The sequence below is a fragment of the Elephantulus edwardii genome, unplaced genomic scaffold (genome assembly GCF_000299155.1).
Source record: "Elephantulus edwardii isolate Elephantulus edwardi_28Jun2011 unplaced genomic scaffold, EleEdw1.0 scaffold00044, whole genome shotgun sequence".
NCBI classification, from domain to species: domain Eukaryota; kingdom Metazoa; phylum Chordata; class Mammalia; order Macroscelidea; family Macroscelididae; genus Elephantulus; species Elephantulus edwardii.
The window spans coordinates 1,618,536-1,628,655 of record NW_006399794.1 but is presented as its reverse complement, the minus strand read 5'-3'; the positions used below and the strand labels follow the sequence as shown (position 1 = coordinate 1,628,655).

The 10,120-nt window shown below is 46.9% G+C and overlaps 1 protein-coding gene across 1 annotated transcript in view; it reads left to right on the top strand.

Annotated features, from left to right (window-relative positions):
* Nucleotides 1-5,184: 5,184 nt before the first annotated feature.
* MICALCL (MICAL C-terminal like) overlaps nt 5,185-10,120 on the top strand; it is a 51,636-nt gene continuing 46,700 nt past the window's right edge. The window contains exons 1-2 of the mRNA XM_006885589.1: nt 5,185-5,313; nt 6,928-8,251. Coding sequence (XP_006885651.1) covers nt 5,185-5,313; nt 6,928-8,251 — 1,453 coding nt within the window. The remainder of the gene's footprint in view (nt 5,314-6,927; nt 8,252-10,120) is intronic.

Below are 10,120 nucleotides of genomic sequence, written 5' to 3'. Positions count from 1 at the left end.
GACTGGCCCCAGCTACATCCTTGGTGGATGTCATAGTAACACGTTTCCACTAGAGGGCGCAGTGATCACACGTGCAGTGTCTCAGCTTCCCATGGTTCTCCAGCTTTCCAGAGCCTGTGCAACCTCTGCCCTGAGAAAGAGCAGGACACTCTATCCTGCCCTTTCAAGTCCTTCACTGACCTCTACCTCCCCCTGCGTGCACACCTTTTCTCATAGCCCCCTCTCCAAATGCCTCTCTGCCTCCACTCTCCGGAAGTTTTTAGTTAAAAAATGGGTTTTGCAGTTGGAACATGGCCCTTGTTCTCCTCTGCTCTGAGGCAATGCTGACTGCTGGGCTAGGGCCCCAAGGCCAGTGGTTCACCCTCCTAGGACCCTCAGATCGTGGCCTTCTCAGGCTGGAACAGTGTATACCTGTGGGGCTGGAGCCAGACTGTTTGCCTGGAGACAACCTGAAATGACTCTTGAAACATCTCGAAGCCCCCAGGCAGTGGGGAGTGAGGGAAAGAGGCAATTACTGTTTGCGCAGTGCCTAGCCCAGGTCTTCTCCATATGCCCTTCTCCTGCCATGACCCGCACCCTCCCTCCCAAGTTCCTGGAATCCTTCTTCCCTGGGCAGGTCCAGTTGGGTCTGGACACCAGTCACTGCTTCCAGCAGGCTTTCCTGAATGCCGCCAGCTGAGGGCTCAGTCCTGACACGAGGGCAGGGGAAAGGTGGAGGATCTTTGCAATGGGGTCCCGGAGCTGGATGGCTCCATAGGCTAAGCCTGTGTCGTTGGTCATCATAGGAGTGGCAGGTACAGGTAGAAGAGTGTGAGGACAGGACCTAGGTGGATTCCCTGGGTGGTCTAGAGGGTGAGAGGCTTGGCTGATAATCACTAGTCTGGAGTTTGCCTCCAACCAGAAGGACCTCAGAAGAGAGGCCTGGCAGCCTGTCTACCAAAAAATCAGCCCTTGAAAACCCCGTAGAGCACAGTTCATCTCTGGTGAGTTGAGTTGACTCAGTGGCAAATGAAAGCTCCTAACGTGAACCTGACTCCAAAGTGCCTTGGTCTTTGTTCGCTGCATGAGGATGGAAGGAAGAAAGGAGAAAGCTGGCTGAGGAGCAAATGGAACCACACATGGGGTTCAGGCCCAGGCAGGCTGCCACCCCTAGAGGGAGCTCCAAGACTTTGAGAGGGAGCTGAGCTCTGCAGAATCCCTGAGGTCCAGCAAACCTTGCTCTGTAATATCAGTCTCCTTGAAAATCCTCAAAGCAGAAAGCAACCAGAGCCATATTTTTGGTCATCTTCATTATGCACAAGAGAAAACCCTGTGAGCAGGCCTGGCCCCAGGACAGTGGACATTGGGACATCTCTTCTGTCCAGAGGCAGTCACTGTCTCACCAAGGCTGGGAGGGAGGAGGCAGCAGTCTGACTCCCTCATGTGGCTGTCCTCATCACAGTGACCTCTAGGCCGCAAGGGAAAGGCCACCACTGCCAGAGGCAGCCGAGTTTCTGATCTCTAACAAGGAAAGAAAACTGAAATCCAGCCGTGGTCCCTCCTCAAGAGTCTTCCACTCAGCAAGGAGGCCTTTCCTGCTTTGACCCTATTAACCAGCAGCATCTAGGACGGAGATCCCCACCAAGAGCAGAGCAGCCCCAGCTGGGCCATGTGAAGGTTTCAGGGAAATGTATGGAGGACACGCAGAGGGATCAGGTTGGAGGAGGAGGAGTTCCTGAGTCCAGAGGTTCAGTCCTGGGCAGAGGCAGTGTGTGCCCCTCTGAAATGGGCCAGGGAGTCCGCAAGTCTTCACTGAACAGCAGTTTTCTCTGGAGGAAGAAGGGGAGGGGTAGCAATGCCACTGAGCATACTCACAACAGCCCTGTTTATCGCACAGTGGAACTGCCTCATGGGGTTTTCTTGGTTGCAGTCTTTATAGAAGCAGGTCTCCTAGCTTTTGGTTAGGAGATGAGCTCAAACTGTTTGGACCACCAGGGCTGTGTCGAGGACGGGAAGGAGAGAAAATCAATATTCATCCAGCTCATTGCACTTACTTTGTGACCTGCACTTCTGGACACCTCTCTTACCTTATTCCTGTAGCCACCCCTTAATTTCTCCCCCAGAATTGGGATTCCTAGTTTTTAGCTGCAATAACTGAGGACTATAAAACTTGCCCAGTGTCAGACAGTGGGGTGAGTGTGAAGAGGGCTTCCAGGTCCCCTGCACCATCTTCTGTGGAAACTCAAAGGAACAAGCAGCTTCAGGAAGGTGAGACTCCCATCATCTCCTAATCTGCCAGCTTGGCTCTATGTCCCCTCGCCTCCCCAGACCGTGTCCACTTCCCATAACTCAGCCTGAGTGGGTGGCTGGGTGCAGGAGGCTTGGCCTGGGGAGTTGTTTAAAGCTGTCCATCTTCCAGTGTTCTGTCTCGATGACAGGGAGGACAGTTGGTGGGCAGACTCCCACTAGGTGTGGTAGGTGATGAAGAATGGAAAGAGGGAGATGAGGAGGACAGCTTCCAGGTCTTTACTTTGGAAACCCAGGGGATTTCTGTCACACATGCTCCTAGAGGGGTTTCTGGCTCCAAGCCAAGCGTCCTAAAGCTCCTCACAGGGAACATAAAGGTGATCTGTTGAGCTGAGGAGACTTTTGAGGCAAGTCAAGGGATTTGATGTGGAAGGTGACAGAGAGGAGAGTGAGGGGGCGAAGGAGAGGAGGAAAAGGAATCTGGCAGGAATTTGACAAGCTGAGGACAGGAAGCAAGGCAACAACTGATGCACAACTTTTGCCTTTTTTGGTTTGAATCATCTTATTGTGGGCTGAGATTGGTGTGCTGGTAACAGGGCGGCAGGCCAGCGCCGCCTCCACCTCAGCTTCTGGCAGCCAGTGGCCTTTCTCCTCTCAGCTCCTTCCTGCCCACCCTCAGACCTGCTCAGTTACCTTTTTCATCAGAAGCATCGGGCAGAGCTTCCCTTTAGGGGTCCACCAGCTGCATGTCCGTGGTAGCCATCTTTTCCAAATCTGGCCCTATATGTCTATATTTCTGAATGAGGAGAGCAGAACAGGGTATTGGAAAACCTAACAGTGTGGTCATCCTGCATAAATGCTTCTTGGAGGTGGGGTTTGTGTTTGGACTGTGCAGTTCCTTGAGGAACATCCCTTACCCAAAGCTTTAGGGAAATTAAGGCCAGAAGTTTGTGTGGAACTAAGAAACAAATTAAAATCTGAAAGAAACTAAAATCTGAAGACTGAATTAGCTGAATAGCCAGAAATAGATCTAGAATCCGACAAGAGAGTGGCGTGGTTACAAAAAGGATCTCAGAGAGTTTCTAGATAACACCTTTTATGTGCTGGGATGCTTTGTGGTTCAGGTGCAAGCTGGCTGAGCTACAGATCTAAAATGTGTCCTGGATCTGAGAACAAACTCTGAATTGGTGCACAATTTTAGATGTAAGGTTAACATCATGAGGGGAGAGGGGAAAAGAAGAGTCAGAGAGGGAAGGGGAGGTGAGTGTGGTGTTAGCCTAAAGTTTGCATTTTTTTTTAGCCATTATCTTAGCCCTCTTTGGTCTCCAGCTATCTTAACTACAGACACATGATCTTGTAAATCATCAACAGCAGTCAGACTAGGATAAGAGAAAGAGACAGGGAGACAGAGAGAGTGGGGGAGTGTTCTTCTCACACTGTGCAGAAAGAATTGAAGGAGACACTGGTGGTAAGAACCTGGTAAGAGAGAGTAGTGCTTCCCACACTGAGATGCAAAACTTGAGGAAAGTGAGACTAGGGAAACTGGACCAAGAACCTTGAGAGTGAGACTCTGGTGGCAAGACCCTGGTGATTGGTGGTAGAGAAAATGTGGCATTGCTGTGGAGAAACTATGGTAAGGTGGAATCAAAGGAGCTCTGTGATAAAGACTACAGTTAAAGATGTTGCTAATCTTGCCACATGATTAAGGAGCAGCTGACTTATTACTGCTCTGAGGCAAACCTTGCTGGGTGATTGAGGAAACCAGAGGCTTCTTGAATTTGTGTTGCTGTACTGAAATCTGAGCCTGGACTAATTGAAGAATTGTACATTGGGACTTCTGGGCTAAAACCTGGATTTACACTAGGTGATATTCTTTGCTTCCCCCACTCTCCATCTTCCCAAATAAACTCTGTTTTGGGTACCACAGCTGTGAATCTATGAGTCAATGATGAATAAATTAACCTCTTGCTGTTGGTATGGCCCTAGAGGCACCATGGGGCTAGGCTACAGGCTCTTTATCTGCTTTCAGATCTAGATAGTGAGGGACTGTGCTATTCTCACTCCCTCTGGCCCTTTCAGAGAGTCACTCGTTGTCCTGTGTCCCCATATCCTGTTATCTGCTTATTAGGCAGAGAGTGAGAGAGAAAGTGAGAGTGTAAGTCAGAGACAGAAAAGCTCAATGAGATTGATTAGTTCTTATAGACTGCAACTGTCAGGATTCTGCTGTAACTAGACTAATTGATTTCAGCTCCCCACAGTTAGAAATTAGCTTTCTCTTCAGGACCCCACCACACTCCTTTCCCGTGCTGCCCTGTTTGTTCCAGAGCTTAGCATGGACCCTGTTTCATAGAATTTCAAAGGATGTAATACTTATTGTAAACTCCTTGCCCCGTATTCTCTTAAAATCCCAAAGTAATCATTTTATTTGAGATCCCCTGGGTGTGCATGTGATCAGAAAGAGGCCATGTCATTAGCAGTGCACGTTTGTCCTGTTGTACCCAGAGCTAATGGTCCAGCATCTTGTGGGAAGAGACCTCAGATGGCTTATTGACTAAGTGATTTAACACAGAGCTCCATGGTTTCTGCAGCCCCACCCCAAACCAGTGGCTTTAATGGAAACTTTAGAGGTAGATGTCCATTTCTGAGCCCACCAACGACTCCCTGGTCCCACCTCATGGGAACATTCTTGCATTGGTCTTAATGCCATGATACTGGAGTTTTTCGTCCTGGGGTCTCCTTTCCCCACAGGGCCCTGCAGTTCTTACACCTCCAAGTCCTCGCTGTGGGCACCAGAGACATCCAGATCAGTCTGCCATTTCCCCACTCTGACTATGTTTACGGGTTTGGAACTTGACGTAACACCTCCTCTTTTGTGCTGGAAGAAGGTCCTAATCATTCTGTAATGGAATATGTGTTCTTTCCTTGATAGATTTTACACCAGTGAACAACAGAAGAGCAATGCTGCCTCCAAAGGAAATGTCTCCTCCTCCTTCTCCTTCATTGTCTTCTCCATCTCCCTCTCCCACACCATCTCCTCCTTCAGATGGTGCATTGGGCAATGCTGCCAGTGGTGGCTCCATCCCTCAGGTAAGTGGCGTGGATGGCTCAGCAGTTAGAGGAAGGAAAATATGCCCATATTCTTCCCACCTCTTTCTCTCAACTCTGGATTCTAAGCACTCTTAGGTCATCCCAAATGCAAAGGTGGAGCCAGAGAGGTGATCTGTCACGTCACTGCCCAGGACTTCTCCACTCATACCTTCTGTGAGACTTCATCTTGTGGTTTTACAGCTTCACCCAGTGTCAGAGACACATTCTCATGTACCAAAGCTTACAGGTTGTTGACTTTGTGCCAGTCACCCAATTGGACCCTGAGGTGTAGAGATGTGGACATACACAAGCATTGAGGAGTCCACATCCAAAGGCTAGTCCTCACAGAGCAAGAGCGCCTTTGATAGAACCATGGAGATGACATATCTCTTAAATAGAAAAGAGTATCACCTACATATACATGGCCAGACTCACTCTTTCATAAGGAATAAGCTTCTACTAAGCTCCTTAATAAGCGTCTATCACCTGATAAACCTTGTTTTAGTCTCTGGGAAGTAGAACTCATGAGATATCAAAAACATGTGTTCTTGTGAAGGTCATGTCCAAGTCATCTCCCCTTGAGTTCTTGGAAGGGAACAGCTACTTCTCCTAGAGTCCAGCTGTGCTTTTTGTTCACACTGGAAATGGCTGCTTTCTTAATGGTACAAGGGGAGAAGGATAACCAGACATCATCAGGGCATCCTTCTGCCAATCACCCCTCTAGTCCATCTCCAAGGAAGAAGCCTTTGCCTCTTTGTTATTGGAGGACAGTGTAGAATTCCATGACAATAGCTGAGCAAGCAAAGGGGGATGTTGTCCTCTCCTGTGTGTCTAGTGACCCATGAAAACTAAGTCAGTCCCACCCACACTGGCCCAGGAGCTTGTCACAAGGAGGGTCAATGCCTTTGCCTTTCCTTCTGGCCTCCTCCGCATCAGCACTGGACTTGGAGAGATTTAGATCAATAATAATATCAAGGCCTCAAGTAGATACATGCAAAACCCAATGCAGCAGCCACTTGGAACAAAGAGTGCTCTTTGGAATCTCCTACACAGAATCTTTAGCTATCTAAGATCCTTGAGATGGATTTGTTATAAAGAGAGGAAGAAAGGGGATTTAAACAGTCAAGCCCAATTAAAAAATGTTGTAGACTGAGGGTAAAGAATAAAAAATGAGACAGAACACCAAGAATGTATAAGAAAACAGGTAAAGCAGGGAATGAGCAGTTCAAACAACTGAAGTGCTGAACCCAGCTTCCTTGTGCCTTTATTGAAAATGGCTGGGGAGCAAATCACAAAGAGAATTCTGTGTAAATTAAGCTAAGCTTTTTCTATTGAAAACCTTATGCTTGACTCAGGAGGGAGGGGTTAGCAAATACAATACAATACAAGAATCATGCAAGCACTTAATGTCTGCCATAGCGCTTAACCCCTGTGAACACCTAAGGCTCTGTCTTGGTGCTTCAGGGTGAATTCCAGCTTGTATCTGCACCTCTCTCATATCCTGATATTGTATTTGGTTTATTATTAATATTTAGTATAAAATTTGACTTCCCACAAAAAAAATTAGTTAGAATGTCACAATAACTGCAGTTTCCCCCCCCCCATCTCCTCTAGGCAACAACTTGCAACCACCCCATACAGATCTCAAGAGGCCATTTCAGCCCCTTCAACCCAACCTTTCATGAGCAAACCAGAGCCCAAGAAGCACCTCAGGAAATACCCCTATACCTGCCTCACCATGAAGTCCTGGAGCGAGCGGAATACTGCCTGGTGAGTCCTATTGAAGATGGCCTCTCAAGCCCCAGATCTTGGAGCCCGGGAGTGAGGGGTTCTGAGGGGTGTCAGGACATAGCAACTTCTTTTGGGGACACTAGAACCATCCACACAGGCCCACACCCTACTGAAGAAAAGGACAAGTGTTTGACGGACCAACAGCTATCTTTTAAGGCTGGTGAGAACACCAGAGAAAGGCATACGAGTCCCAGGACAGGAGAGGGAGGGTCTGAGATGGCAAGCAAGAAGAAGCCCAGCTTAAAGAAATTAGTCCTCACAGAGGAGCAAAAGACCAGCTTGCTGGATTGGAATATCCCAACCCCAGTGAACTTGCGGCTTGATGTTGGAAAGCAGCCTTCCCAGAAAAGTTCTGATAATGGTAGAGGTCGTGTTCTGAAACCAGCCCGACCCCTAACACTTCCCCAGGCAACTAGAGAGGCACTATCATCCCACAAAGACCCTCCAGAGAAGGTGGGGACCCAAGCTGAACAATCTGTAGGAGAGCGAAATGTAGCTCCCCCAAAGTCCCCCCTGCGTTTCCTAACTAATGTGATCCGCAGGTCCCTGGAGCCCCTCCTCCCCAACTCTGAAGGTGGTAAGAAGGGCTGGGCCAAGCCCAAATCAAAAACCTTGATCACCAACCAGCCCCACACTTGTACTCGCTCATTCAGCCTACGGAAAACCAATTACAATAAAGACTGGGACCAACAGTCCCCAGAGAGGGACATGACAAGCAAGACCTCCTCCTTCTTCTCCCGGGGATCCCCCAAGGCTGCCCAGCCCTCATGCTTGAGCCCTCCTGACCCTGTTCTCCACACCTGTAGTTTGCCCAACCGACCATCTAAGACCTTTTCTGATCTTGAGTCCCCACACTACAGCAAGATGGACGATGTCCCTACACTCCTGGAGAAAGTGAGTTTGCAAGAGACCTTGACAGAGCCTTCAAACAGAAGATTCACATTCTTTTCTTCCCTGAGACTCAAAGACAAATCTTCTGAGAATGTCCTCCAAGAATCTAAACAAACAGTAGACCTCAGGGACATCTTTACCAGCTGTAAGGGGAAGGCGCTCCCCATGGACAATGCCCACACCCTGGAGAAGTTGGTGCATCCAAACAGTAACACAGACCTGGAGCCAATGGACCCCTCACCTGCAGCAGACCCAAGTAAGTGAATCTTTCCTACTACAAGTCCACAGTGCATGCTGGATGGTTTATACCTTTCTTAGATGAATAAGAAGACATTTTTCACTTTGTTTAAATTACTATTATCCTTGTAGACAGTCTATTTCCATACTCGCAGAGTTTCCTTTTTTCTGACATTTGTTTGATTGTTTTAAGAAATGAGATACTGCATTTGATTTTCAAGTACAAGAATATTAGATTAAGGTATCTTCTTTGTAAGCTTCATCAAAAGGTTTTACCTTCCTAAGAATTTCCTATTTTAAGACTGTGTTAAAAGACATTGCTTTGACTCATCTCTGTTTGGAACAGAGGTTTTTGTTTTCCTGTTTATGCAGAGTCATAGGTTTAGAGAGTGAAAATGTTTAGGGGGAGACTTACCCTAGGATCTACTTCACTGCCCAAAAAGACTCTTCAGATCATTGAGGAAGTGGATTGCAAACGTGTATTTCTTTATAGCATAAAATTGATTAGAAGTTCAGTCTAAAACTTTCTGCTGTCCCTTTTTATGTTTTCATTCAATTCACTCATTGCCATGGAGTCAGAACTGATAGATAACTGACGCTCCAGCAGTTTCCAAGGTTGTAAATCACACAAGAGGAGATAGCCCATTTTTCTCATTCAAAGCCACCAGTGGGTTCAAAGCAGCCAGAGAAATGTAGTCTTTAGCAGTGCTACTCCCCAGAGACTCAGCCACCAAGACACCTTCCTTTATTATGGTAAAAATACATATAATACACGCAAGGGAAAAAATGCCATTTAAATGGGCATGGTCCAATGGTAATTGATTTTATAAAATGTAAGTTTGGGGAATGATTTTGCAAAACACTGTATGAATGAAGAATAGTGTGAAACACAATGTATATATGAACATTGTGAACAAACCAATATAAAATAATTTTTTTAATTTGCCATTTAAGTGTACAATTCAGTGACTTTATAACTATACATGTCTTCTCATACCATAAAAAATAGCAACACAGCAGGACTGCTCATGTATTGGACAAGTCATTTTGATCTTCTGAGTCCCAATTTCCCCTTTTCTAAATGGAAGAATATAATTTGTTATCATGCTGTTGTTATGTGATGTCAAGTCACTTGCCACTCATAGCATCCCTATGTACAACAGCTCTGAACCCTGCCCTATCCTGAGCCAGTCTCACTATCTCCAACACCTGTAAGCCCATTACCTCAGTTTCTGTGTCAGTTCATCTCCTCCAGAGTTCTCCTCTCTTGTGCTGTCCCTCCATCCTTCCAAGCATGATGTCTTTCCCCAGTGATTGGTCCCTCCTTGCAACATGCACAAAGGGTGTGAGATGGAGCTTCAAAATCCTTTTCTCCAAGGAGTAATTTGGCTTCATCCTCTCCGGGACAAATCTATTGGTTCTCTTGGCAGTCCATAGTATGTTCTCTTCTCCAGCACCATGACACAAAGACATCAATTCTTCCTCTGTCATCATTAGTCATTGTCCAGCTTATTGATGCATAGCAAGCAATTGCAAAGACCATGACCTGGATCAGGCACACCTTAGTCTCCAGACTGACAACATTGCTCTTTAGCTTTCTGGAGAGGTCCCTGACAGCAGATTTTCCTAATGCAATTCATCTTTTTATTTTCTGACTGCTGATTGTGGAGCCAAGCAAGCTGAAATTGTTAACAACCTCAATCTCTTCTCCATATATCATGGTGCTGCCACCTGGACCTGTGGTGAGAATCTTTGTTTTCTTGGTGTTGAGTTTCAATCCATATTGAAGACTGCAGTACTTGACTTTTTGCTGCAAACACTGCAGGCCCTCTTCAGTTTGTTGTTTGTTGTTTGTTGTTGTTATGTGCCGTCGACTCATAGCGACCCT